The sequence below is a fragment of the Melospiza georgiana genome, chromosome 19 (assembly GCF_028018845.1).
Source record: "Melospiza georgiana isolate bMelGeo1 chromosome 19, bMelGeo1.pri, whole genome shotgun sequence".
In the NCBI taxonomy this organism is placed as follows: Eukaryota; Metazoa; Chordata; class Aves; order Passeriformes; family Passerellidae; genus Melospiza; species Melospiza georgiana.
Genome location: NC_080448.1, coordinates 13,212,641 through 13,240,518, shown reverse-complemented (window position 1 = coordinate 13,240,518; position 27,878 = coordinate 13,212,641). Strand labels below are relative to the sequence as shown.

At 57.6% G+C, this 27,878-nt stretch overlaps 2 protein-coding genes across 3 annotated transcripts in view; both read left to right on the top strand.

Moving 5' to 3' along the window:
- Positions 1-87: 87 nt before the first annotated feature.
- Positions 88-16,301, top strand: CCDC92B (coiled-coil domain containing 92B). The gene is made up of 4 exons (XM_058037723.1): positions 88-148; positions 5,352-5,505; positions 7,533-7,580; positions 9,105-16,301. Exons 1-4 carry the CDS (start codon positions 104-106, stop codon positions 9,764-9,766), a joined length of 909 nt encoding a protein of 302 aa, XP_057893706.1. The 5' UTR covers positions 88-103; the 3' UTR covers positions 9,767-16,301.
- A 593-nt stretch (positions 16,302-16,894) lies between these two features.
- CLUH (clustered mitochondria homolog) overlaps positions 16,895-27,878 on the top strand; it is a 31,912-nt gene continuing 20,928 nt past the window's right edge. Inside the window, exon 1 of one of the 2 annotated variants that reach the window (XM_058037543.1) lies at positions 16,895-17,009. In XM_058037543.1, the coding sequence (XP_057893526.1) occupies positions 16,895-17,009 (115 nt within the window). Of the gene's footprint in view, positions 17,010-22,259; positions 23,447-27,878 lie in introns of those variants that run through there. The other variant, XM_058037544.1, reaches the window with a different exon arrangement.

Here is a 27,878-nt window from a genome sequence, read left to right as displayed (position 1 = left end):
GGCGGGGCCGGGCCGGGCGAGGCGGGGCCGCCGCAGGCAGCGCGGGCAGCGCGGAGCCGGCGCGGCCCCGGCCCGGCCCGGCCCGGCCCCGGCCCCGCCGCCCATGACGCCGAGCGGGCGCCCCGTGGGGCCCCGCCGCTCCCCGCAGGTAAGGCACCGGCCGCGGGCCGCGGGGCGGGCGGGCGCGGGGCGGGCGGGTCCCGGGGCTGCGGGCCGGCCCCGCACAAGTTCCCGCAGCCCCGCCGGGCCCCGTTCGGAAGTTGCCTCTCGCGGTGCGCGGCCCGCGGGCGCTATGGCCGCCCCTGCCCGGCTGTGCCGCCCCGGCTGCGCCGCCGCCGCCGCTCGGTGCCGCCGCCCCCCCGAGCCTCCGGGCTCTGCCGCCCGCTGCGGAGCGCGGCACCGGCACCGGGCAGGGCCGCTGCCAGCCCCAGCCCCAGCCCCAGCGAACGCCGCGCCGCGGGCCCCCGCCGGGAGCAGGATCGGCCCGGAGCGGCGCTGAGGGCCCGGTTCCGCTCCCGGAGCACAGCTGCATCCATAGCGAATTCCCTCGGAGCCGGGAGGAGAAAGCACGGAGTTGCCTTCAGCCTCCGCAGCCCCCTGACGAGCGTCACCGGGGCTTTTCCCCAGGCGGTTGTGCTCAGAGAATTGCGAGAAACAATAATTTATAATCACCATCTGTATTGATTTTATCTGTGAATAGATACTGACAGATAATGAATAGCAAACAGCGCTCCGAGTGTAATTGTGCCTCTGCTGAGAACAGGGAAGGTTTCCCACTGACTTTTCCAAGGCCAGGATTTCACCTCTGGTTTCTATTCCTGGCATCGCCACTGCCTCTGTGACCTTCTGCAAGTTTCTGAGCTTCCTGCTTGCCTGATTTCCCTACATTTAAAGATACACTAGCTTAGTGGCACTGCTGCAGTTTATATTATTTGAGCTGTAAATACCAAGCACTATAGATTTCTAGTGTGTGTCAGTGTTTATTTCTGCATATGTTTCAATGTGATGGAGAAGAGGTTGCTGGCAGCCACAGCAGGACAAATTATCGACCTGTTCCTGCAAACCTCATGCCCCCTGACTCCCAGCTAATTTGCCATTTATGGGGAATAATAATCACAGATAAGGGCCAGACCACGGTGTGACTGTGGTGTGTGTACAGAGGTACACAGATATGCAATACTGCATCTCCCTTTCAGATGTATCATTGGGATGGAGGGTTTTTCTTGGGTCAAAGCTTTGGGATTCTGATTTACATTGAACAGCAGACTTAAGCAGAGTTTTGCCCTGGAAGCAAACTCTCAATCAAACTGTCTGTGCAAAGGAAATCATCTCTTGGTAGACTTGCAACTGAATTGGTCATTGTAGATGCTCCAAGAGGCTGCTTCAGTCATTTTGGTTTGTGAAATAAGAATTTGATAAATTGGGATGAAATTGTAAATCTCACTGGGGTTTTCCCCCAGCATTTGAAAGAAGCAGCTGAGATCAGGACTCCCAATATTCTTGTGCCAAATGTCATGGTTGCATAGTGAAAGGACAAGAAGTGTGGAAAAAAACGTGGTTTAGAGGCAGGTGCACAGGAAGGCTCAGCAGCTGAGACCATGCCCACGGTCACTCCCTGTGGGGAACTGGAGGGGGCTGAGCCCGGTGCCACCTGACAGGTCTGTGCTCAAAATCTTGGGGGATCAGCAAGGGAACCTTGTTCCTGGAAAGCTCTCGGTGGTGGAGCAAAGCTGTGGATGTCCAGTCCCCAAAGCAGGAGAGAACTGTTTAGTCAGAGCTCTGCACGGAGCAGGGGCCAGCTCAGGCTGTAGGTGTCACCTTTGAATAGGGGCAAGCCACTCTGCTCAGCTGACTGCTGCCTCCTTTGCTGCTGTGTGTGCACACGTACAACTCTCAAAAGCACGAGGGCACAGAGCATCCTTCAAGCTAAAGAGGACTACTATCACTTACTCTTGGCTTTTATTATGAATGACATTGTTTTCTACGGTTGTAACTTCATACATAACTCATCAAAATCACAGACTACAGTCACTGTGAGAGTTTCCACCACCAGTTGTCTTGGCATCCTTAGAACTAGTCTGGAAAGGAGAAGTAACAGCTCCAGCACAAGGGAGGGATCAGAGTGGGGCACCAACCGTGTCCCTACTCACTGCAGTACACCCATCCTGGGAGCCACACTCAGTGTTGTATTCATATTGTTGTATAATTATATTTCCTAATTCTCATACCTTCTCGGTGGTTTTCTCACGGCAGATCTTCACAGCAGTGGTGTTGTTGCTTCTCGGTCAGGGCTCCTCTCCCAGGCCCTCCCTGACCACCCCGCCCCCTTTTATCTCAGTTACCTCCATGGGCTACAGCTGCTGCCCAATCAAGGACATCACAGCTGCAGCCCATTTACAATAACTAGAATCAGGGCAGGGTCACTAATACAATACAAAGATCTTTCACTGCCATTCATATATTTACAATACATATATTTACTCAACCCCCTACAACTGCAGTACACCCATCCTGGGAGCCACACTCAGGGAGGGATCAGAGTCAGAGTGGGGCACCAACCGTGTCCCTACTCACTGCAGTACACCCATCCTCCTCCTGGGAGCCTCACTCGCCCAGCTGGGGCAGCAGCAGCCACTGGCAAGGACAGCCCCACTCACCATGACCATGCTTTGGCTCTCGTGCCTGTGGCACAGGGTGAAGTTCCTGCCATGGTTCACTGCACAGGCTTTTGGACATCACCATCGTGGGTGTTCTGAAGCCTCGGCACAGGGAGTTCTGGTGTTAGCAGCTGAGAGCTGGTCACTCTGTAAGTGTTAAATCAGCCAGCAGCAGCAGCAGCTAATCCTTATTAACTGCCAACACTGCCCAGGATGGAACTGTGTGAAATGACACAAGGCACACATCAAACTAAAGGCTCAGGATGCTGCTGCAATCCCACTTGCCTTCAGAAACTTGGAGGGAGGATACCAGCTGCTGAGAGTTTGGTTCTGAACTCCTTTGGGGTAAAAGGTGACACTGCCCCCGGTGACGGTGACGCAAATGCTCATTTACTGCCCTCGGGTACAGTTAGGGACACTCCAACACTGATGTTACTGAAGCCTCAGGACGAGATTGCATCTTCCTTAACAGCTCTGGCTCTTGCATCATCACCTGTGAGGCACAGCTGTGGGACCTGCAGAGGGGACAACACGGCCCTCCCATGGGGCTGCAAATGGTGAACAGAAGCAGCCTCAGGTCCGTGGAATCTCTGGAGAGCTCCTCTCCTCGCTGCTCTTGGGCAAAGCACGACTGTTTCCAGCTTTGTCCTCATTTCCAGTGAAGGCAGCTCCTGCCCTGCTTGCCTCTGTGTCCTACCCCTGCCTTGCTCCATGCCCTCAGTACTGGTGGGAGGTTCGTGGATAAACAAAACGAGGTGCTCCTCCCTCACATGGGGCTGCAGATGTTCCTGCCACAAGCTGACAGCTGCTTCTCTAGAGAAAACATGAAAGTCATGTTGGACAGGCAAAGTTGATTCAAACCCACTAAGGATTTACCATTGCAATTCTGGAGACAGACTTCTCTTCCTGCATACACAGGTAAATTATGAAGGCTCTTTGCTTCCAAATCAGAGACAACAAACAGATCTCAAGTCCAGATTTTTTTCTTTGACTTTTTTTGCAGCTTGAAATCTATCAACTATTTTTAAAGGAAAACATTTTCATTGGTTTAAAAAAAAAAAGAACAATTTCCTACTTAAGGGGAGAAGTGAAAGTTCAATGGAAAATTTGCAGCCATTTCTACTAAAGACATTTCTACTAGACAGAACAAAGTGCTTGAAAATAGCAGTATGCGTCCCCTGGGCTTTGGCCAACCTACTTTCTGATGTTTCCTGAGATGAGGAACACAACTCCCATCAAGAAGCTCAGCCCACCACAGCCAGGGCTGGCAGGAGGATGTACCCATGGTGTGGTTTGCATTCCTGGTCTCTGGCAGATGCCAGATAACTCCATAACTCTTGCACTGGCATCAGGACATACTGCCCTCCAAGGAGGATGGCCTGGCCAGCCCCAGCCCCCTGGCACAGCTGGTTTGACACCTCCCATAAGGACAACTACAGGACAATGCACTTTGGATCATTTCTTTACCAGCAGCTTGGGTGCTCAGCTGTCCCCAGCCAGCCTGCACCCCACACCTCATCAAACACAAGAGACGTGGCTGTAGAATTGTCCCAAATCTACAGAGCCTTTAGCAGGGACAAAGCTTTGACCTTGGGGCACTGCCAAGACCACTTACTAAGGGATTGATCGTAAATGCATTCCGGGTGCAGGAATTGCAAAATGCCCTATGTGACCATGCCAGGGGTGCTGGAACAGTGGGCCACAGTGCTCGCTTGGTTCTGCAGTGTCTGTAGAGAGAAAACTGAAGTCAGACGTGGGAAGCAGCTGCCCAGGGACAGGATGATGCGCTCCATCCCTCAGGCTTGTGGCACATAGAATTATTTAGGCTGGAAAAACCTCTCAGGTCATTGACTCTGGCCACTCTGCCAGGTTACCTTCATTTGCTGCAGCTTCCCTCCTTCTGGGCTGTGTGTAGGGAGCAAGGACAGATTCCACACACCACAAAATGGTATTTCCTGGGATAAAGAGCTCTTTCAGGGGCTATTTTTATCTCCCTGTGCAGCAGCACAGGTGGGCAGCTTTGGCAGCTGCTTTGCCACAGCCACTGATGATGTGGGGACGGACCCCCAGCGCAGCCCAGCCCAGCTTGGCTGCCTGGCACAGCCTGCCAGCAGCTCTTGTCTGCCAGGCAAATTACCAGGGAAGATGTTCCTGCTCCTGGAAGACAACGTGACTCTCCCAGCCATGCAGTGCTGATCGGGTTAGACACAGCATATTGTATTTTTCATGTGCTGGATCACTCGCTGCAGTTGCTGCTGTGTAATGTGGGGCTTGTCAAGTGAGAGCCAAAATCGTCTCTGGTGCAACTCCCACCTGGGGACAACGAGCAGCAATCCTGTCCCAGATGCATCCTACTCAGCGATGAAGTATTTCCTAGGGCCAATTCAGAACAGACATGCATGCTGTGATGGCAGGGTTCATGCAGCAGGATTTCCTGCCTGTGCAGTCTCAGTCTCAGGGTGGGACAGGAGCCGGCCCCAGAGGCACTGGAAGGTGAGAGGGCTGAGGCCATTCCCTGCATCAGCTGAGCAGGATGCTTTGCCCACAGCGACAGTGCCCGTGGAGAGGGCTGAGGAGAGGAGGCACCACCCTGCACCTCTGCGAGGGGCTCACACAGGGGCCCTGCCCCTACAAGGGCCCCGGGGCTGGGGCACTGCTGCACGTTTGATCACCAGCCATCTCTGCTCCCTGCAGGCCTGGACTGTGAATTTGGTTGCGATGGAGACTGTGTCCCTGGAGCACCAGATCCAGAGCGTGCAGCGGCACATCGCTTTCCTAAAGAAGGAGCAGATGGAGCTGCTCCACGACCTGCACCTGGAGATCCTGCGCCTGCAGAAGCACTGCTCAGGTGAGTGCTGCGGCCCCGGGGTGGGAGCTGAGAGCTCCCGGAGCTCCTCGGGCAGGGAGGCTCTGCTGGCAGCCCGGGGTGCCCACAGACGGGCTCAGAGGAGGCTGCAGGGCGAGGCCCGGGGCCCTGCACAGCTGCAGCAGGGTCACAGTCCCCTGCAGCAGTGATGGCTGCACAGCCTTCTGCCACCACTGGAACTCATTCCAGCTTGTGCTGCTGCTGTCATCAATAATTCAGCCATAGCTAATTACTCCTTGTCTTCCAGCCTCTCATTCTCTCAGGTTCCTGGGAAACAAAGAAACGTCTGCACTGATAAAATTGGCTATTTTCCCCCATCCTTTATGAGCTTTTGCTGTTCTGTTTCATTGTCTTAATGGTTTCATCTACAGCCTCTTCAGGCAGACAAAACAGTGGGGTTCTCCTGCCTAATTCAAACTTGGGGGGATCTGTCCCCACAGGCTGAAATGAGCCACTGCACGGTGATCTCCCCTTCCCAGTGTGACCCAAGGACAGCTGTGCCTGACCAGAGGGGTCCTGTCCTCCTGGGTGAGGTGTGACTTCTGCCAGGAGTGCCAGGCAACCCCTGGGCAGTTTGAAGGAGCCTTTCCTGACATTTGAGTGTCATTATCTGGGAGGCTGTTTGCAGGAGGAGAGTAGAGTCTTTAAGTCAGTTTTCCTCAATGTGGCCCTGTGGAGCCTTGCCTGCTGCCCTGGCACTGTTGTTTGTGACTTTTCCACTGTCCCCTTGGTCTCTCTGAGGTATCCCTGTGGGAAAGGCTCTCCCTTCCCCAGAGGTGGTTCTCAGCTGCCCCTCAGGGGTCATGGGGATGGTACTGAAGCAGATCAGCACCAACCCCCTGGCTCCAGCACAGAAACTGGGACCCCAGGCTGTGCATCATCCCTGCACTTGCTCAGCAGAATGATGTCTTTGGAAATAGGCAACTGCTTTGGTTTTCATTTGAAATATATCAGAGACTCCAAATCTATTATTTTAGCTTCAGAAAAATAGCACAACAATGGCCATTGATTCCCACTGGGGCAGTCAAGAGTGCTGAATGCTTTCCAGAAACTGCATTACGGTCTCAGGTACTTCTGCCTCCTCACTACAGATTTGTTTTCCAAGACAGACAGGCAGAGCAGCCTGAGACAAACGTTCGGTTTCAGAAGGATGGCAGTGATGAGGATTAGAGTCAACACAAAAGCAGATTAAAAGAAAAATGTAGGGCAAAGATTAACCATTTGAACTCATTTTCAGGGGAAAAAATAGCCCCCAAACAGCTGAATGCTGCTGCTACCACTCTCTTCCTCTGCTCAGGGCTGTTAGTGATTGGGTGGGCTGTGATAAATAATTCAAAAGGGACTGTCTGTAAGAGTGCAGGGTAAAGTGAACTGCAGAAGGTCCCTGAGCTGCACTTTGTGACCTGGTGCTGTAGCCTGGGGCTAGACAGTGAGCAGGCAAAGGGCAGCAGAGATGAGGCAGCATGTTGGGGCTGAGCAGGGAGGTAGGCACTGCAGCTCCTGAGATTTGGAAGGGATTTGGATGGTCCACGTTGCCCTGGAGCAGGGCAGCATCCTTCTGCAGGCACATCGTGCGGGGACGAGGCCATCCCTGCTTGCGTCACATGCAGAGGCAGTGATCAGCCTGGAGCAGTAAATTATGAAATGCCTTGGGTGGCAGCTTACACTTTGGTCTATTTTCAATCCATTGCTCTGCTCTTTGTCCTGGTTTACAGTACTGAAAATGGTTCAGCAGCTCTTTCAGAAAAATGAAAGGCACAGGAGTAGAGCATCCCGCAGACAATGTCTTGGACATGAGGCTCCCCAATATCATATAAGCTGCCAGAATTGCCTATTTTTAGTTCAGCCTGTGGCTGGTGCTCCAAGATGGCCACACTCCCACGAAGGCTGGGCAGAGATATCACTGCAGCCACAGTGATGTCCAGTGCCCCAAAGGGAGCAGAGGAAGACATGGGGAGCACAGAGCGGGTGGGATGCTCCTCCTCAGTCCTGCTGGATTTCTCTTCCAGAGCTCACCCATGACCTGGAAATGAAGGAGCTGGAGGCCCGCCAGCAAGGTAAGAGCACAGCTTTGGGCAGCAGATGGGAGGGAGCAGGTGCGGGTGCGGGTGTGGCCGCGGCCAGAGGGGCTGCAGGGGGCACAGGGCCGTGCCGGGGGCAGCGGGCCGAGGGCAGCACTGCAAGCAGCGTGCACAGCCTGCGGGCGCTGCCCGGAGCCCCGCGGCCGGGGGGGTGCTCTGGGAGCGGCCTGGCTCCTCTCCCTCCTCTGCCCACAGACGAAACGAAGCTCCTCCCTGGCGCTGCCTGGGCACGGTGCCTGGCACCGAGCCCCAGCTGTGCTCTGTCCTCAGTGCCAGGGCAGCCGGTCCCAGGGTGGGTGCGGGCTGCTCTCACTGGGGCCAGCGGGGTCCCTTCACCCTCACGCAGTGTCAGGGCTGGCTCCATGGCAATTCCACACTGCCAGCCCTCCCACGGGGTCCCTCCTCTGCACCCGAGGGCTTTGCTGGCAGAGGGCCTGGTGCCCAGCCCACCGGGTGCCATCACCAGCCACAATGCAGCAAGTCTCATCCCTGGTGCCTGCCCATCCTTCAGCCTTTCAGAGCTGCACAATCACTTTGCCACATTTATGGGGCAGCAGCTCATTTACGATGCCATCAAATGATTGCTCTTCTAGTGCCGTTCATGCAATAATTACTGCCTACAACTGCCTCACTAAGACCTCATTACAAAGCTGCAGAAACACTGAGAAGCTGAGGCTGTAAGTGGCTGCCAATCACATCATAAAAAGCAGATTATTGCAGAGGATGGGAGCAGGCCTGGGCAGGCCTGGGAGCGTGGGCAGGTGCCAGCCTGTGCCCTGCCAAGGGCTGGGTGCTGGAGCAGGCAGCCAGGGCTGGGGTCAGGAGTCCTCAGCCCTCCTGCTGCCCACTGGGCCTGGGTCCAGAGCCCCAAGCTGCAAATTCCCGAAGATACCAATTCCCCAAGCCGCCTGGCCATCCTGCCCCAGGACAGCATTCCCCAGAAGTCACTCCCGTCCCAGGATGGAGGCTCCTTCCCTGCTGAGCGCGGCCCAATTCCTCTGTAATAGTGGATTAGCATCTCCATCCTGACTAACCAGGCTCTGGAATCCCAGGGCTTGAGGCCAAAAGTCCTCCAAAGTTGGGCTGATGGTTTCCCTGCACATTTCCTTTTCTCTTCCAGCCCGTGTGCTCCCCCACACCCTCTGCACACATTCAAAGTCACTTTTAGGGTGAAAAGCTACTTACCTAGGGAAATTTTAAAATTGCAGCAAGGTAGAAGCAGCAGGTTCCATGGCAACAACATCCTCCACTGAAACTGCCTTTGCTGTCACCCCGCGTTTGGGTGTTACACATGCCGGGGTTGCTGTGCCTGTGCTGGCAGTGAGCCCGTGCTCGGGCAGCTCAGGGGTTTTTTTCCCGACTTTAAGAAGCACCCAAGCAGCCTCAGTGGCACTGCTGGCACACGCTGGCACCACGGAGCGGTCAGCAGGCACGTCCCGCCAGGAGCAGCGCGGCTGAGCCCCGCTCCCCATCCTGACCCCTCTGTGCCCTGACCCACAGATGTCCTGGACCGCGAGCTGGAGGAGAAGTGCCGGGCGATGGAGGCGCAGCTGCAGGAGAAGGAGAAGGACAACCTGGAGCTGCGCAAGGAGCTGCAGCACAAGGAGACGCTGGTGGCCGCGCTGCGCTCCAGCCTCCGCAGCAAGGAGCGCCGGTTCCTGGAGGAGCTGAAGCGCCGGAGCCACCGCGTCACCATCCTCGACACGGAGCTGCAGAAGCAGACGGAGGCGGCCGCCTACCTCTCGCTGCAGCTGCACGCCACGGCCCAGCGGCTGCCGGGCCCCCGGGCGGGCGGGCGGGCGCCCCCCGAGCAGGCCCCGGCCGAGCCCCGGCCCCGCCGCCGCGGCCACAGAGCGCCCGCCCGGCGCCCGCCCGGGGACGGCGCCCGGCCCCGGGACCCGGCTCAGGAGGAGCACGACGCCATGCCCGACCCGGCGCTGTTCCTGTACGCGCCGCGGCCGCACGGCCCGCAGCGCCCGCCGCCGCCGCCGGAGCCCCCGGCCTCGCCCCGCAACCCGGCCGGCGCCGCCGCGGCCTCCCGGGGCCAGCGGCCTCCCCGGCAGGAGCCAGCGGCTAGGGCCAGGTCGGCCAAGGGCGAGCCCAGCAAGAGGCAGGGCTCCGGTGCCCACGGTGCCCACGGCGCTCCCCGGGCCCAGGAGTAGCGCCGAGGGCACGGCGCGGCCCCGAACGGCCTGAGCCCGGCGGCACCGGGCGGCGCCGGCCGAGGCTCCTTCCCCATCCCCGGTGGAGAGGAAGGGGCGGCCGAAAGCGGAGCCCTGCCCTGCACGCGCCTACCCGCCGGCAGCCAGGCAGGGTCCCCGAAAGGTCTGAGCCGGGGATGTCACCGGCGATGCCGCGGCACAGGGGAGCGTCCAGCACCCGGGCTGCGAGGGGGACACGTCCGAGCGCCTGTCCGGAGCTTGCGAGGGAAAAGGAAAGAGAGAAAGAAGAGGAAGCGTTTTTGAAATGAGATTTTCCTGCTGCCCTCCGAGTGGGCGCCAGGCTGGTTTCCCTGGCCCGGGTGCTGGGAGCGGGCACAGCAGCAGCAGGCCGTGCAGCACACGGCCCGGCACCGCGGTGTGAGCCCAGCCCGGCCATCGCGGCACCGGGCACAGCACCAGCAGGGCTCTCCAGAGCGCAGGTAGCCGGACGAGGTGGATCCCCTGGGTGACGGAGGGAAGCCCTTCCACAGGGACAGCGCTGCTGTGCCGGCCAGCCCTGTCCCGCGCTCCCCGTGCAGCAGTTTGGCTGTCTCCAACACGGATTCCCCTCATCGCGGTCGCACGCAGGACTCGGGCAAGGCAGCCGGACAAGTGCCGGGATTGTCCGTCCTGCTGGACACCCCGTGGCTCCTCGGCCCTGCAGCCGGGCTCCACGTGCTGCTGGAGCAGGGCTGCACCCCGTGCTCCCCTCGGCACCAGCATTGTGGTTCTCAGTCTCATCCGCAGCCAGGTCTGGGCTCGCTGCTGAGGGCTGAGCAGCGCCCGGTCCTCCTGCCCGTCCTTCCCAGCACAGCGGCCATACCCAGCTGCCTTCGCCCCGCCGGGGCAGCGTTGCCCCATTTCCACCCAACTGTCAGCTTTACAATCTCTCCCTGGCTGTTGTGAAACACCGTTGTAGGGGAGGGCTCTGCCGGCCGGGCAGGGCGAAGGTCACTCTGCTGCGGCGCTGCCGGACCCTGCTGCCCAGGGCAACTCCAGGGGCAGGTTTCACCCTGGCGTGTGGCTGCCAGCCTGGCTGGCCGGCCGGGAGCGGCCCTGCCTGCAGCCAGCGCCCTGCCGGCCCGTGGGCAGCAGCCTCCTGCAGGACCTCCCTGCCCCCGCGGCTGCTGTGGGCACGAGGGAGCTGCAGGGTGACATCCGACCCCATTTCCTTCCAATTCAGTTTGAAACCTCTTGAAAGACATCACCCTCATAGACTAGCGAGGCTTGGCCTGCCCGCACTCACACTCAGTGTGCCCGTGCAGTCAGAGCTGTCTATTTTTGTAGTCCAATATTTATATACTCTATTAAAATGCTTTATGAGATTGACAGTAGCAGTCGCCAACCAGCTCTTTAGTAAAAACAAACTCCAAAGCGTATGAGCTGCACTAGCAGGGCAGAAATTAGTGGCTTTTGTACCTTTTCTTTGGCTGTCAAGTGACTAGTCAGGCTTTGGAGGGCACGACCTGAGGGTTGGGACTCCCCAGATGCTCCCATGGTCCCGAACACAGCCCTGGGCTCTGGGTTTGGGAAAGAGCCCAGCAAAGCCACGCTGGGCAGGGCTCCCCTCACAGTGCCCAGGCAGCAGCCAGGCCGAGGTGTGCAGCTCCTGGGGCACGGAAGCTCCAGTGGGAAATGTTTGCGGCCCGCGAGGTACCTGGATGTGCTGCCTGGGCAGTGCAGAGCCCCAGGAGCCCCCAGCTCTCCTCGCAGGCCGCAGCAGCCGCGGGAGGCTGCAGGAGCCCGGCAGGGCCCTCACAGGCCGTCCCTGCAGAGCTCCCCGTGCCCAGGCCGCCCGCACAGCTTGGGCAGGTGCAGGGCAGCGCAGGGGCTCTGGTAACGCCCTGCTGGGCTCTGAGGAACAATTACACGAGGGAGAAAGCCCTGCGCTCCCCGGCAAGGCTGCGGAGTGCATCCTGCCGTTTCCCTCTGCACAGTGACCCGGGCAGGCTCTGCCAGGCCCCGCTCCGGGTGAGCTGGCTGTGCTGGGGCCCTGCTGTCACCCACCCTCGGGGCACGGAGGGCAGGTCTATGAGGGGAGCAGCCCCAGGGCTCCAGCAGCACAGTTCTGGGAGTGTTGTGCCCATATTGGCCTCTGGAAATCGCTGTTTCTCTCAGGTTCTGAGAGGTTCTACTGCAGATTTGTCTCCCCTGTCCCGCGGTGAAAGAGGCGATGCCTGTCCCTGTGTGCTCGGCTGTTGCTGCAGCTGGGGTGTGCACAGCTCCTTCCCGTCCTTCCTAGACAATCCTGATAGACACACCTATGTGTTGCATCCTTATTACAAACTTCTTCATGAGATCATGGTGTTTATGAGTGAGCATTGAAAAGAGGAGGGAGAAGTATGATCCTTCTCCTATGTAAATACCTTCCTAGCAATCATCATCCGTAGTGCCTAGTATGTAAATGAAGCAGCCCCGTCTGAGCTGCAGGGCCTTTCCTCTCCAGCAGTAATTAGCAGCTTGCTCAAGGATTGAGCTCATTGCCGTGCCCCATGCCGGTTCCTGCCCAGCGGGGCGGGCAGGCAGGGGGGTTCCCCGAGGGAGGGAGAGCCAGCACCCTGCGCCCCCCTTCATGCCAATGTAATGTGCTCGGAGACGAGTCGTCAGGGTGAGCCCTGCGCTTTTTCTTGGGCACATTTGCGTTGGAGCAGGAAGGATCAGCTCTTGCGTGCTGTACCTGCTTCAGTCACTGCTGCTTTTCTTAGGGGGGAGGGAAGCTCTAGAGATACTATATATACACTTATATATATATATATATATATATACACACATACATGCACTTGTTTTGAAGGGAAAACACTGTATGATTGTAATAGAAATAATGTTGAGATAAATTATTTTAATCTTTGTATTTATATAAAATGATCAAAGAGATCAAAATGATCAAAAAAAATCAAAAAGACAGTATTCCTATTTTTTACTGAGAAGGCAGCTGGAGCCACCGGGAGCCTGAGAGCCCCTGGGGCCCAGGCAGGGCCTGCCCTCCCCTCCTGGAGTGGGGGGCTCTCGTAGCCTCCCCCCTTAGCCTGTAAGTGTCACAGGGATCTGTAGGTGCATCAGTCAGTGCTCTGCACTCCTTGGGAGTCCAAAGGGCGCACACAGCTCCGGCCTGCGCCGCGCTCCTGGAAGCACAGACTGAGGAGCACAGTGAGAGCGATGGAACGGGCAGGGCTTGGGGCTGTAAAGCTTAATGATTACACTGGAAATGGAAGCATAGCAATAACGCTCGGTTGTTGAACGTCCTGTGTGTGTGAACCACCACGTGCTGAGAGCTGTCTACAGACCAACAGCCGGGCTCCTCTCCTCTGCACCCCCTTCCGCTCTGCAGCTCTGCAGAGGCTTATGGATTTGATGCGTTGGTTTGCTAATATCTCTTTTCCTTATTATTATTATCATCATTATTTTTCCTAATGCTATCTTCTGAGATAGGGATGTCTGAAATGCACCTTGCAGCAGGTGTGAGGTGAGCAGTGGATGGGGGAAGATGCACCTGCTGCACTTGCTGTGACAGAGCCAGTCCTGCAATGGGGTGCACGCTTCCCTGGACTTATTTAACCCTGGCAGATTAGTCAGGAAGTTCTTCTTCTTGACCCTGTTAACTAAAAAGCCATATTTTCTGAATGTGTTTGCTGGGGCTAATCTAAGCACTCCCAACCGTGTCCTTCCCATCCCCACTAGGCTCCCAGCCTTCCCACTGCTGCATGGCTCTGTGCTGAGACAGTCTGACCTGGGCCAGGCCCAGGAAAGGAAGCTTTCTGTGAATTGCCTTATGGCAGGCCAAGCCAGGTTCATGCCCAGCTGATGGGTGCTCTGGAGGGACTGAGGGGTGCTCTTTGCTCAGTGCCCAGGAGAGATGGCAGTGGCACAGCAAGAAACATCCTGCCTGAAGTGGCTGGAGCCAGCAGTGTGAAGGGATTGCTCTGCTTTTCCCAAGTTCTCCCCTAGTGTGCTCTGCACACTAGGAAGGTAAATCAGCAGCACAACAAGGGACTTTCATTGTTGGGGTTAGGTGAACCTTTCAGAGTCCTTGTGTCCAGCCTGGTGAACTGGCTCCTGCTGCCCCAATGAAGCCACACCAGCCTGCCTTTCCCAGAGCAGCAGCCCTCGTGTCCCAGCAGCCCTGCTGAGCCAGTCTAGCTGTAGTGACGCTGCAGCCGCCTCGCTGCACGCCTGTTCTTGTCACCCTCTTGCACTGCCGGCGCCTGGCTGCCAGCAGGACGGCAGAGAACTCCCTTACGCCTCTGGGTTGCCTCATGCAGGCATCTGAGATCTGTGGATAAGATCAGCAGTGCCGGCTGGGTGAGCAGGAGGAGCTCAGGATCGATGAGCCCAGCAGCTGTGGAGGAGCACCAGACACCACGGCCAGTTAAAGCACAAGGATCAAAGCACCATCAGAGCTGCCCTTTGCTCCCCAGGGCCCCATTTCTGCCTCTGTGTCCTCCTGGCCAGCTCTGGCTGGCAGGACACTGCTGTCCCAGCCCCATGGCAGGACACAGAGGGTGGCACTCGGTACTGCCTCCACATCTGATCCCTTCGTGTCACCCTCCCTCTCCTCGCACCTTCGGGCAGGAACAGGGGGTGAAGCTGCCAGGGTGTGTGAGAGATGCACCCAACCCACACCCAAACGGTGCCTGGTCCTCCCTGGCCAGGGTGTGGTTATGCCTCCTGGCTCTTCCCAATAGATTTCAGTCATCTTGCAGCTTCCAAGGAAGCTCCCCTTTCCTGTTGTTGCAATTATCGCAGGAATTAGACTACCAGGCCCTGGGAATGCCCCAAATCTTTGCATGTCTCAAGCAGCAGAGGCTGTGGGCACAGCCCTGAGCTGCACCCCCTCGGCCCACAAGGACGAGCCCTGTCTGTGTGTTTCAAGGTCACTGTCACGCCGGTGGGGTGGGGACGTCACCTCTGCCGGGCCAGAGCTGTGCTGGGACCCCGGGAGGGCTCAGGCAGAGAGATGGGGAGAACAGCACTTCTGGTCTCAGCTCCCCTGGTCCCAGAGCAGCTGTGGTTTTGTTGCAGCAAAAATATTGTCCTTGGCTGAGTCTGTGGAGCTCAGTGAGAACAATAAACGCCTGTGCCTCGTGCTGGGGAGCGCCGCCGCAGAGGGACAGATGCCAAAGGTTTGACACTGCTCTGCTTCATTTGAATGTTCATTTTGCTACATGCCACCATTTTTGCCAGGATGATATTCTTGTCAATTTTGCTTTTTAACCAAGTGCTTTTCAGAATGTGTTAACACCCAGAGACTAGAGAATGGAGCTGTACTTTAGAAGTTGTTGTAATATGCCTTTTTCTTAATAAAGAGACTGAAATCTGCAGGGTGGTGCTGTCCTACCCCAGAATGCAGGACCTCCAGCACAAAACAGAAGCATCTCTGTCTCTGTCCCAGGACTGGCTCCTACCTCACCCCCCCAGAGCTCTTCCACAGCTCTGGGGAGTGCTCAGAGGGACACCCCAGCTCTTGCAGGGGCCCTGCAGGTAGATGGGGGGATCATTATCAGGATCTGAGCGCCAGGCCAAGGAGGAATGAACGGCTTCCCACTGCCAGAGGAGAGGGTTAGATGGGGTATTGGGAAGGAGTTGTTCCCTGTCGGGCTGGGGAGGGCCTGGCACAGGCTGGCCAGAGAAACTGTGGCTGTCCCATTCTTGGAAGTGTTCAAGGCCAGACTGGACAGGGACACAGAGAAATGGGAAATAAATTCTCCAATCAGTTTGTTTGGTTAGAAAGTTGACATTATTCAGTGCTGGTCACGTGGGGGATTGTTCCACCTAACATGTATGGCAATCAAAACTTTTGACAATTTATACATTTTAGCAAACAAAGTAATTAGTGTGCATTGGCTACAAATTACGTAGTTCTCTTATTAATTAGTATTCTGTATTGGTTAATGATTAATGATTCCCCGCTTCCCATGCGGATTGTCTTTCTCCTCCTTTGGGTTGGTTGATTTCTAGCATCAGTGGTCTGTGAGTTGATGGCCACAGCCCCCCCCTACCAGAATTACCTTCTACCCATTTGGAGCTGATTTCAGCACAATCACTGAGTCAGTTTTATTAGTAGTTCCTTATCTTGGGGAGTCCAGCCAAACGTCCTTGTGGCCCATAAATTCTGCACTCTTTGTGTCCATTATTAATGGTAACATCCTTCCTCTCAAGCTATGTTAACTGCCTCCCCCAGGTCTTAGATCACTGAATCATGTCAAGCCCTAAACTTTGCTTTTCTAACACATGGACATCACTTGCAGCTTGCTTGTTAGCTACTATGTGTTTCATGGATTAAAAATAAATATCCTTTCCTGTTGGTTAGGCTTGAAAGTGACAAAGATCAAATGTTAAAGAACATCCTTTCTTTGTTTGGTTGGAATTTTTGTTTTGTGTTGGTTGTGATTTTTGTTGGTTTTGTTCTTGTTTTTGTTTGTTTTGGGTTTTGTTTGTTTTGTTTTTTTACCTATCACCAACCATTATTTGTTACAATTAAAGATTTTCCCAACATTTCCATCCACGGCTGCAGACTCCTGTTTAAAGGAATACAACCTGTTGGGTACTGCGGGGCTCGGAGCCGCCTACACTGTGGGAAGGTGTCCGTGCCCAGGCAGGGAGTGGGACCGGGGGTCCCTTCCAGCCCAAACCCCGCTGTGCTGTGCCCCATGAACGCCCCGGGCCGTGCCCGTGCCCGTGCCCGTGTCCGTGTCCGCGGTGCTGCGGGGCGGACGGGCCCGCTCTGCCCGCTCCCCGCTCTGCCCCCCGGGCAGGGGGCACCGCGGGATCCCCGGCTCCGCACGGTGACCTTGCGGCCTCGGGCGGGACGCCGGGGGCCGGTGACCTTCCCCGGGCTTTGGGGGAGTCTCCCTGGGCCGTACCCCGAGTGCCGCGGGGCCGAGCGGGGCCGAGCGGAGCCGAGCCGAGCCGAGCCGGGCTGTGCGGAGCCGAGCGGAGCCGGGCCCGGCGCGGCGGGCGCTGCGCGCGGCTTGCGGGCGCGGCCCCTTTAAGGCGCTGCCGGCGCGCGGGGGTTGGGCCCTGGCGGGCGCCGTAGCGGCGGCGGGGCCGCACCACGTGGGCGGGCGGACGGCGCTGTCCTTCGGCGGGCCCATGGTCATCCGAGCGGGCGAGATGCCGCCGGCCGCCGTGCCGGCCGCGCAGAGCGCCGAGCAGCAGCAGCCGGCACCCCGCGACAGCCGGCCCGCCGAGACGCAGCAGCGCCCCGGTAAGGAACCGGGCCGGGGCCTGCGGCGGCAGCGCGGGCCGGGCTGCGGCGCCGGGGATGCCCGTCCCGAGGATGCCCTGAGCAGCGGTGCGAACCCACCGCTCCCTCTCCGGCGCCGGGGCTCTTGGCTGCCGCCGGGAAGGTCGCGGGGGTGTGCGGGAGCGGGGCCGGGGCCGCGGATGGGAGCCGGGCCGGTTGCGGCAGCTCGGGCGGCTCGTCCTACCCGGGGCCAGCCCGGCGGAGCGGCCCCGGTGCGCCCCGCGGCGGGGCCGTGCGCCTGCGGCCCGGGGGCTCCGTTCGTGCCGGGGAGTCGCGCCGGGGCCCCGCGCCCCCGCCCGCTCCGGGAAGGCTCCCGGCGGCGCCGGGGCTGCGCTGGCTGCCGAGGCCGGAGGCCGCAGCGGGGCCGGGCCGCGCGGTTCCGGGTGCCGTCCCGTGCCGCAGCGGGGCCGGGCCGCGGCCGGGGCCCGGGGCAGCCGCGGGGTCAGGCGGGGCCCCGGGCCTGGGCGGGCCCGTCCCGGCGCAGCGGGAGCCCCGGGCCCGGTGAAGGTCACCTTCATGGGGCCGCTCCACCGCGCGGCCGCGGGGGGGCCCGGCCGGGAGCGCCGTGCCCGGCCCGCGGGGAGCTCTCGGCCCGGGGGCCGCTCCCGGAGCCCGTGGGCGCGGCGGGCGCTCCCGGCCCGGGCTGCGGGAGCCGAGCTCGTTCCGGGCACCGCGTGGCGCTGCCCGCGGGCGGACATGCCGGTCCCGGGGGTGGCGGGCAGCAGAGGGCTGGGTCCTTCTGCAAGTTCGGGCTGCGGCCGCCACTGACATGTTAGACAATACTCATGAGCAAGAGCTTTCCTGGAAAGGGCAGAGGCCTGTTCGACATTTCAGCTGGAAATTGCAGGTTTAACTAGTTACTTGCTGGCTGTTCTTGCTCTGTGTCGGAGCCTGAGTGGCTCAGGCTAGGCTCAGGGACAGCGTGCACACCTCCATGTCCTCACTGTTCTCAGTGCCAGCTCCTGGGCTGGCACCGACCCTGAGATGCCTCCAGCTGCCCTGGGTTTGCTCTGTTTGGTGTTTGTACCTTCAAGAACTTAGGAGCCTGCGCGCCCATCTCAGGCTCAGCTCTGTTCTCTGGTCTCTAAAGCAAAAGGCGTGGAACCAGTGTGGCTTGTGGCTGGCCTTCGTCCCGAGGCACGTGAATCCCCTGACTGACCCACATGTCGCTTCCATCCCCCGCTGGTTTTATGGTGCATTTTTGAAGTTTGTCACCTGAAGCAAAGTTCACTGGCGTTTGGCAGTGGAGCAGGTTGGATGCAGTTCAGCAGTGGGAAGCTCAGTGCTCGTAGCCTCCCCCTCTCACCCCCGTGTTGGATTTTGAAGCAAGTATCACGCCTGCAGTGCCAGAAACCAGGTTAAAAAGTTATGCAGTGTAATTTCTGCTTCTCCAGCCACAACTGATTGCTGAGGGAGGGTGGAAAGTGGAAGAATCCTTTCGGCATGGCACGTGGAGTCTGGGGAGGAGCAGAGGAAGGTCTCGCCTGAGAGCAGGGCCAGCCTGGCCACTTTGGCATCGGCCTCACAAGCTCTGGCTCCTGGGCTCTGGTGTTCCCACTGCTTGTGTGCTCTGCAGAGCACCCCTGTAGGCAAGCACTGGCTATGTCTGGGGGCAGCTCTCAGTACCTGGAGTCATGGGCAGGCTGTGAGTGGGCTCCTGGCTGCAGAACCCCCCTGAGCTGTGCCAGGCACCCAGGCTGCGGTGCTGGGCTCTGTGCCAGCTGAGAGGGCTCATGGCTGCTGCTCTCTTCCCCCAGCCTGGAAACTGTTGAGGCTACTCTGACCTCATGAGTGCAGAAACACACAAGCATGGACAGTTGGCGTTCCTGTAATGAGTTCTGATGGGCTCGGTTTTGGGTTGTTACCTTTGCTATCAGCTGGTGTGAGATCAGACAGCCATTGTGTGCAGTCTCTCTTGGATTACTTTTATTCCTAGTCTTCTCTGCATTAGAACAGGTTTCTCACATACAAGTTTAGTAGTGTTTCTAGCTACTGTAAAATGCCTTCAACTTTGCTGCGCCCAGATTAGTTTTCTCCTGGCTCAGTCCCTCTGTGCCCGAGCTCCCCAGCCAACCCTGCTTTCAGACACATCTTCCGTTAGAGCAGCGGAGAATGCAGGTGTTAATGGAAAGTGCTGTGGAGGCAAGTGTAGCTGTGCGTTAGCAACAAGGTCAGAAGGCTGATTCTTAATCTGGGGATCTGTTATCGCTGTCAGTTGCTCAACCTTGGGAGTTTAGTGGTGTTTTGGAAAGGACTGAATTGCTGGCCATTGGGGTTTTTAATACACAGCTCTAGCAGGCTTGGGGGGGACAAGTTGGAGGAAAGTTGTGCAAGAGAAATCTGATCACTGCTACAAGGTTAAGAAGAGGAAAGGAGTGTGATAACGCAGCATCTGCGTGGCAGGATGAGGGATGGGAACCCGAGGGAATCGTGTTTGGGGCGGTTCTGCCAGTGGGATAAGAGCTCAGCTCCCACTGGAAGCTCTCTGCTCTGCCTGAGCAGCCTTGCTCCTGGGTTTCCCAGCTGAAAAGTGGAAGTAAGTAGGTCAGGAACACGCACTGAGATAAATCCACCTGCAGACTCAGAACTGCCTCCTGCACAGTAAAACCAGCACCATGTTGCAGAGTCCTGTGTTTACCTTCGTTGTCTGTACATGACTAAACTTGGCAGCACGCTCCTCTTCTGGCGCAGCTTCCCAGCACTTGCTTTGCTTTCCCTGCATTGTGCTCCATTGGTTGTGCTGGAAAGTTGTTATTTCTAGAAGCTTTACAGGTCTGAAGTTCATGCATTTTTTTATTTGCATTTGAGAAGCAATGCCAGTCCTTGGGACAGTGCTTGGACAGCGTGCCAAAGATGAAAACCAGCACGTGGTTCCTCCTGTGGTGGCATTGGCTGTCACTTTTGGCAGCAGGTCAGGTTTTTGCCATAGTAGCAAGGCTCTCTCAGGATTAGCTTTTGGTTGGCATGTTTTTCTAAAAAAGCATTTCCTTAGTTTGTCTTTCACTTTAAAGAGAAGTCTCTACTCCAAGCTGTTGAAGAGGCTGCAGACGCAGAGGGGTTGTATGTAGTTATGTGCAATGACATAAAACCGCAGGATCGTGGGTCTTGCCCAGAACTCCAGCGGACTGGATTAGCCTGGGACTAGCCCTGCTCGCCAGGCTCCCCACTAGCCAGCCTCCTGCCCTTGGGGTTGGATGAGACTGGCGATGGTAATGTGGGTCCTGGCTGGTAGCAGGCCGTGCCGTGCCGTGCCGTGCCCGCTCTGTCTTTGCTGTTGGTGTCCCCGGAGGCTCAGCTGGGGTCAGGGCACTGAGCAGGCCTGGGTGGGTGGCTCGGAGTGCCTGGGGAGGGGTTGCTGTGGGGCAGCAGCTTTGCTGGGCTGCTGCTGGCAGAGCTCCTGCAGAGCTGCGGGAGCTGCTGTCCCCTGAGCCATGTGTGGCCCGAGGGCCACGGCTGCACTGCAGGGCAGCCGAGCTGCTGAGGCCATCCAGCTGCCAGACCTCCCCTGCAAACCCTGCCCAGAGAACAGCAGGCTTGTTCCCTGCTCTTGCTGTCCCAGTAGTTTCTGAAACTAAGCTAGGAGCAAGGGTAAAGCGCAGGGACTTGGAGCATTATCGGCTGGTCCTTGGTTTCTGTCTGAAATTCAGTTCCTTCCTTCGGCTCTCTTGAAATTTGAGAAACGTGTTCTTCCTGACACAGTTAATGTTTTTTGTTGGTACTGGTCTTTGCACTTTGCATTAGTCCTACTCTTTGTGCCTGATTTCTGTGATGTTTGAATTGCGTGTTATTGTAGCAGGGTCACCCAGACAGCCAGTTTCAAGGCTAGGTTCATGAAAAGCTTTGGCCAGATAGAAAGTGTACAAATGAGTTTAAATGTAGTTCCCAGATGTGGAGAGTGCAGGGTAGGTAAGTCAGGGTGCCAGATGCAAAGCACAAGGCATTTCAGCACCTCTAAGTGCCCAAGCCAGCAGCTGTGGGAACCTCTGGGTGTCCTGGGGCTTGGCCCTGCCCAGAGCACTGCAGGCTGCAGCCTCACCGTGCTCTGCTCTCTCTCCAAGCCAGTCTCAGTGGTGTGAAGCTGCTGAGAAGTAAATGCAGAGCTTGTGCCTCTGCCCACAGATGTCTTAGAACCAATTTGAGTTTAATGATGCCATTAGAGCAGCTCTAATGTTTCACTGTGGTCTCTTGTTAAAAGAAGTCCTTGTTGTACCTAAAGTGGGAAGTTCCTGGGAAGCAGTGGTTTCCACAAGGGAGGCACCTCCACATGTCTCCCACTTTCCCTGATGGGATGTCCTGCAGAAATGTTTTCGTTAGGGCCATCTCTTGAGCTAATGCCTATTCATTTAGTAAATTTATTCGGATTCATTAAACTATTTATTCAGCTTCATTTATTATCCAGCTAAAATTTAATTTCCATTTGCTGTACTGACACCAGCCTTCACAGGTTAGAGCTAACACATGCACTCTCGTGAGCTTGCTTTGGCTGCAGTCGAAGAAATGCAGCTCAGCGTCATGAGACCTGACCAGGTACTTCTAGGAGATTCCTCCTCTTCCCAGAGGTCTCTTTGTGAGGAGGAAGAGTTGAAGCTATCAGTACATATGAAGTCCTTCAAAAATCACAAATCACAAGAGAACCACAATGCTCACGTGATCTGAAAGTTGGTGCTGGCCCATGGCACTGAGGGGTACCCAGTCCTGAGGCTCCAGAGCTCGGGGGCCTGTTCTGTGCCAAAGGAGCGATACCTGGATGGAGAGTGAGGAGCCCGTGGCCGTGGCACGGCCTCGCTGGAGGTGTGAGCAGTGCCCTGCTTGGCCACAGCCTCCCCGGGCCACCTGGTGCTTGGAGGAAGCTCCAGCTCCATAATCCCTGCTTCAGTTGCCATGGTTTTCTTTAAGTAGCATGGAGAGAGGAGAGGTGCTAGGGGATTGCATGTGGTTTTGTGGTTTGCTGTGTTTTATATGGCAGAGCAGCATGAGAGGAGAGAAAATTCATCTAGAAACTACTGACTGGTTCACTGCCTGAATGCTTTGTGCTCGCCTGCTTAGTATGGATGGCTGTGCCGGGCCCGGGCGTGCCATAGTAACTGCCCTGGCCTTGTAATTCAATGCATCTCGCTTGCTGGGGTTTGGCACAGCGCTCGTCCCAGGCTGCACTGGTGTGGCCCTCGAGGTCGGGCTATTTATAACTGCCCGGCGTCCCCCGAGCGAGCCCGGCTGTGCTGGGCACCGGAGAGCGGAGCTGGGGACAGGGCCGGGGCGGCCGGGCCTGAGGGTGCCCAGGCAGCACCTTGGGGAAACTGCTGCAGGCCCAGCATCCCGTTCTGGTGAGCGCACGGGCCTGGGATCCTGCACGGAGTCAGCGGCTGCTGCCGTGTCCCGCCACGCTGGGGCCGCGCAGGCATTGTCTCTGAAGAGAGCGCCTGACGGCGAGAGGGCAGCGGGGGCTCGGGCTGCGCGTGGGGACTGCAGCGTGTGTGTGGAGCGCAGCTGACTGTTCTGATCCGGTGCTGCAGAGCCAGGCATGGGAAACAGCCTCTTTGCAAACTGCTGCAGGCAAGTCACCGATCTCCTCTTCCAGCCACGCAGCTCTGGCTCACCCAATGAGAGGTCGCCTCTCTTGCCAAAGTCTCCCACAAGCTGCAGTGTCGTCCCGGAGATGCCAGAAGCTGCCCAATGTGCTGGGCTGTATCCAGACATCATCCCCAGTGAGGCGGTGACTGGAAGCCTGCAGAAGGGCACTGGATACATCCAAGACCTCTCTGAGACCAAGGACAAAGAAGGAATGATGACAGTTTGTGATAAGAGCGGTTCAAGACCTGGTGTTGGCACGGTTGGCCTGCTCCAGCGGACAGAGGCATCCCATGCAGTGACTGTCCTTCCAGCCGACCTTGGGGACAGGCCGGCAGGGCTGGTTGATCATGCTCAGTCACTTGAGGCCTGCCAGAGCTGTGTGAAACTTGAGGACAGCGGCTTAGCCCACAGATGGTGCCGCCGGGAGGAGCACGTGGCAGCAGCTGACAGCAGAGCGGGCCCTGGAGCGCATTCCGCCGGCCAGGGCCAGGGGCGAGCGGCCGTGCGCCCGCGCGCAGCCTTGGTGCCTCCGGACAGCGTGCTCGAGTGCAGAGCTCCTGCTCCCTCCCCAGGGAGCCCTGGCACACCCTCCTCTGCTCTGCCAGCCCGGGCAGAGAAAGCCCTGCCAGCTCAAACTGCACTTGTGCTGCCTGTTCCCCCTGGTGAGGTGTCACCTGAGGCTCAGAACACAAGTGCTGGTTCTGTGACAGAGCCTACTGCCTGCCCCAGCAGAAGGTCGAGCTCCGATACTGATTCCCAGGCCCACGTTCTGCCCTCAAAGCAGCAGCAGAAGAAGAAGAGGAAGAAAAAGAAGCTTCCTCTCCCAGGTGCTCTGTCCTGCTGCATGGAGCCCCCACACTGTATGCCCCTCACAGGGGTGGGTGGCTGCGTGTGCCTGTGGGATGGGGCAGCACAAAGGAGAGGGGAGGGGTGCAGAGGTGATGTAACTTCACAGGTGAAGGAGGAAGGTGACGAGGTATCCCATCTGGGTGTGTACCACAAAGGGACCTGTCTGTGCCTTGTTCATGTCAGCAAAGCAAACCTAAGGGCGTTTTGCTTGTCTTTTCCTCAGTTCATAAGCTAAATCCCTCTTTTGTTTGTGACTGCAAACGTGGTCCTTGTAAAGGATGGGAGTGGATCTGCACAGCCTAGCCTGCAGCAGCCTGGGTGGAAGTGTGCAGCTGTGAGGGACCAGCACAGGGAGCCTTGGGCTTCCTTCAGCTGTGTGCAGGTTGAGGACAGGCCTGAGCTGCAGGGGTGGAGCAGCTCCATCGGCTGTGCTGAGGATGGGATGTTCCTTCTCTTCCTTCACCCAGTGCATTATTGCAGTGCAGTGGGGACAGTGGCCCTAGCCAGTTGGCCCCTCAAAATGGCACGGGAGCTGATAATAGGAAATGCATTCCAAAGGTTGGTGCTGGTAAAGTAGGGGGTTTAATTTTGAGTTTTGTCCCTCTAAGAATTTCTCCAGTTACTAAATGTAGGGAAGGAAACTCCCCACTGATGGAGCAGTCCCTGCAGACCAGGCTAACTCCCAGCAACACAGTGTCGCTGACTTTTGGATCCGATAATCTTTGAAAAGGATTTGTGTCTGACTTGGGTTTAGAAGATTTGTTTGAACATAAATCAGTTATTAACTAACCTTTCCCAGGATCTGTGCTGTGTGCAGACAGCAGGTTTTGGGTTCAGGTGTGCGCCCTCCCTCACGCCAGGATCTTTGCAGGGGTTTGCCAGGTGCTGCTGCCACAACCTGGCTGTAAATAGGAAGCATGATTAAAGTAGGCCCTGTCACCTTGGCGTGTGAACTCCTTGTCCAGGCAGAGATGAAACCTAATCCTGTGTCTGATCCTTTGTGCCAGGTGTGAATGCAGACAGGCAGGTGCGGGTCGGTGCGGCGGTGCCCGGCCACGCTCTGCTCTGTGTGTGTGTGTGCAGGGATTGCTGTGCTGTGCTCAGTGCCTGGCTGTGCTCTGCTCTCTGTGTGTGTGCAGGGATTGCTGCTCTGTGCTCAGTGCCTGGCTGTGCTCTGCTCTGTGTGTGTGTGCAGGGATTGCTGTGCTGTGCTCAGTGCCTGGCTGTGCTCTGCTGTGTGTGTGTGTGCAGAGATTGCTGCTCTGTGCTCAGTGCCTGGCTGTGCTCTGCTGTGTGTGTGTGTGTGTGTGTGTGTGTGTGCAGGGATTGCTGTGCTGTGCTCAGTGCCTGGCTGTGCTCTGCTCTGCTCTGTCTGTGTGTGTGTGCAGGGATTGCTGCGCTGTGCTCAGTGCCCAGCCACGCTCTGCTCTCTGTGTGTGTGTGCAGGGATTGCTGCGCTGTGCTCGGTGCCCCTGGCTGTGCTCTGCTGTGTGTGTGTGTGTGTGTGTGTGTGTGCAGGGATTGCTGTGCTGTGCTCAGTGCCTGGCTGTGCTCTGCTCTGCTCTGTCTGTGTGTGTGTGCAGGGATTGCTGCGCTGTGCTCAGTGCCTGGCCACGCTCTGCTCTGTGTGTGCAGGGATTGCTGCACTGTGCTCAGTGCCCGGCCACGCTCTGTTCTGTGTGTGTGTGTGTGTGCAGGGATTGCTGCGCTGTGCTCAGTGCCTGGCTGTGCTCTGCTCTGCTCTGTCTGTGTGTGTGTGCAGGGATTGCTGCACTGTGCTCAGTGCCTGGCCACGCTCTGCTCTGTGTGTGTGTGTGTGTGTGCAGGGATTGCTGCACTGTGCTCAGTGCCTGGCCACGCTCTGCTCTGTGTGTGTGTGTGTGTGTGCAGGGATTGCTGCGCTGTGCTCAGTGCCTGGCTGTGCTCTGCTCTGTGTGTGTGTGCAGAGATTGCTGTGCTCAGTGCCTGGCCGTGCTCTGCTCTGTGTGTGTGTGTGTGTGTGTGCAGGGATTGCTGTGCTGTGCTCAGTGCCTGGCTGTGCTCTGCTCTGCTCTGTCTGTGTGTGTGTGCAGGGATTGCTGCACTGTGCTCAGTGCCTGGCCACGCTCTGCTCTGTGTGTGTGTGTGTGTGCAGGGATTGCTGCGCTGTGCTCAGTGCCCAGCCACGCTCTGCTCTCTGTGTGTGTGTGCAGGGATTGCTGCGCTGTGCTCGGTGCCCCTGGCTGTGCTCTGCTGTGTGTGTGTGTGTGTTTGTGTGTGTGTGTGTGTGCAGGGATTGCTGCGCTGTGCTCGGGGCAGCAGTGAGAACATCGTGTTCACTGTGTTCTCACCGTGAGAACACTGCCAGCCAGCACAGGCCAGAGCTCGGCAGCCTCTGCCACACCTGGGGTACAAGCTGCAGCTTGAGTGCAGGAGGAGGGTCCTTGCTGGGACACTGGCACCTCCCTTGGAATGGCAGGGGAGCCCAGAGGTCACAGCCTGCGGTCGAGAGCACAAAGCCGTGTGTCGAGGCCGACGTGACCCGGCAGGGATCTCCGTGCGCAGCAGGAGCAGCGTGGTGAGGGAGGAGCGCCAGGTTTGCCCCCGGAGCGGGTGGAACCGCTCGCCTGTGACTCAGACACCTTCCGTGAGCCATCTGGGGTGCAGCGAGAGCCCAGCCAGACACGGCTGCCCGCCTGTTCGGGGCTTGCAGTGGCAGCAAGGAACGGGGGAGAGAGAGAGGTCTCTGTGGGTGTCCCTAAGGTGTTCCTGTGCCTCCTCCTGCTGTCTCAAGTAGGCTGAAATCCTGTGAAATCCATGAGTGCCCCATGATGTCCCTCCCTCTGCCCTGGCGCTGCCAAGGCCGCGGCACAGTCGGCACAGAGGGTGAGAGGAACCAGTGACCCACTTTAGGGCAGCTGGGTGCAGCTCTGCTTCCCTCGGGGAGCACATCAGGTGAGTCAGCACCCAGCAGGCAGCACGGCCTCCAGGCCAGCTCGTGCTTCCTTGAAACATATCCATTCTGTGCAGAACCCCTCTGGAAAGTCTTGCCTGGCTCACGTCCAAGGGTTAACCTGCAGCACAGCAGATCTTTCTCAGTCCAGACTTAACTTTCGTTTCTAAACTTAAGACTCTGCTGGCTGGAGCTTGATCCTCTAGCATAAGGAGACGTGTAGGTGTTGCTTCTACATGTCTCTTGTCACAGAGTGCAGAGTTGTGCCAGCCCTGCCTTCTCTCAAGGAAAAGAGGGATGGAAGGTGTGAACGTGTTGTGTTTCTGCAGACTAGGAGCAGTATTCTGATTTCTGAAACACTAGGTAGTTTGGGGATTTTACACCACTGAGCAGTGAAAAGCAGAAGCGTGGTCCTGGCTGGTGACTTTCCCTTGCTGTGTTCAGATTTTCCTGTTTCACTTGGCTTTGCTGCTGAAGGTGTTTGCTGTTCTCCAGACTGGCGTGTGCATGGGTTGCAGTGCCAGCCTTCCTTTCAGCCAAGTTCTGTCTCCTTTCTGGCTAGCACAGCAGGAACAGAAGTTGAGTGATCCTGCCCTGCTGGGGTGGGCAGGGGCTGGGCCAGGCCTGGCTCGGGCACCTGGCAGGTCATCCTGTCTGCAGTACCAGTAGCCCCAGGTGTAGCATTTCCCTGGTGGCTTGTCTGCACTCTCTCCAGATCCCCACGTGTTCAGGCAGCCCAGGAGTATGGCTGTGCTGGCTGCAGGGTGTGACGAGGGGCTCTCCCCAGCCCTTTGGGCATGGTGTGGTTTTTCTGAAACCACATCTCTTGAGGCACTCTTGCATGGAGTGTTTCTTCCTCCTTTCTAGCATGACAGCAGCTTGCTGGAGCCAGAGCCAGGCCTCTCGTCTGACTTGCCCATGGCTTCATCTGTCAAAGAAATGAGCAGTGAGTGCTGGGGACATATGCACAGTGACAGGGACCATGAGCAGCAGCTGCTGAGCTGCTGAAGGCAGCCGAGGCTGCCTGAGGTAGCTCTGCTACCTGCTGCCTTTGGAATGGGTGTGCTCTCATTGCATTTTTGCCCCTTCACCATGTCCCAAGTCAGCCCTGACAGTCATCTCTGAGGGTTTGCTGTTGGCAGTCATTGTCTGGGGCAGGGACGTGACCTTCCGTGGGTGCTTTTGCAGGGCTTGTTGCTGCCGCCTCATGTTGTGCTCCAGAGGTGTGCAGGGGGGAATGGTGTTGCCGTCCCTTTTTGGGTTATTGTGAAGGGTGGATGGCTTCTCTGGGCTGCAGGAGCAGCTGGGGCTGCTGGAGAAGAACTGGCTGTGACAGCTGTAGGTGCTCAAGCCACAGCAGCAGTGTATGAGGTGAGGGAGGCTGAGCAGCCGTTTCCCCTGGAGTGGGGCCTGGTGCCTTGCAGGAGCTGAGCATGAGGAGCGACACCTGCCAGATGGAGCTGGCTGCAGGGCTGCCG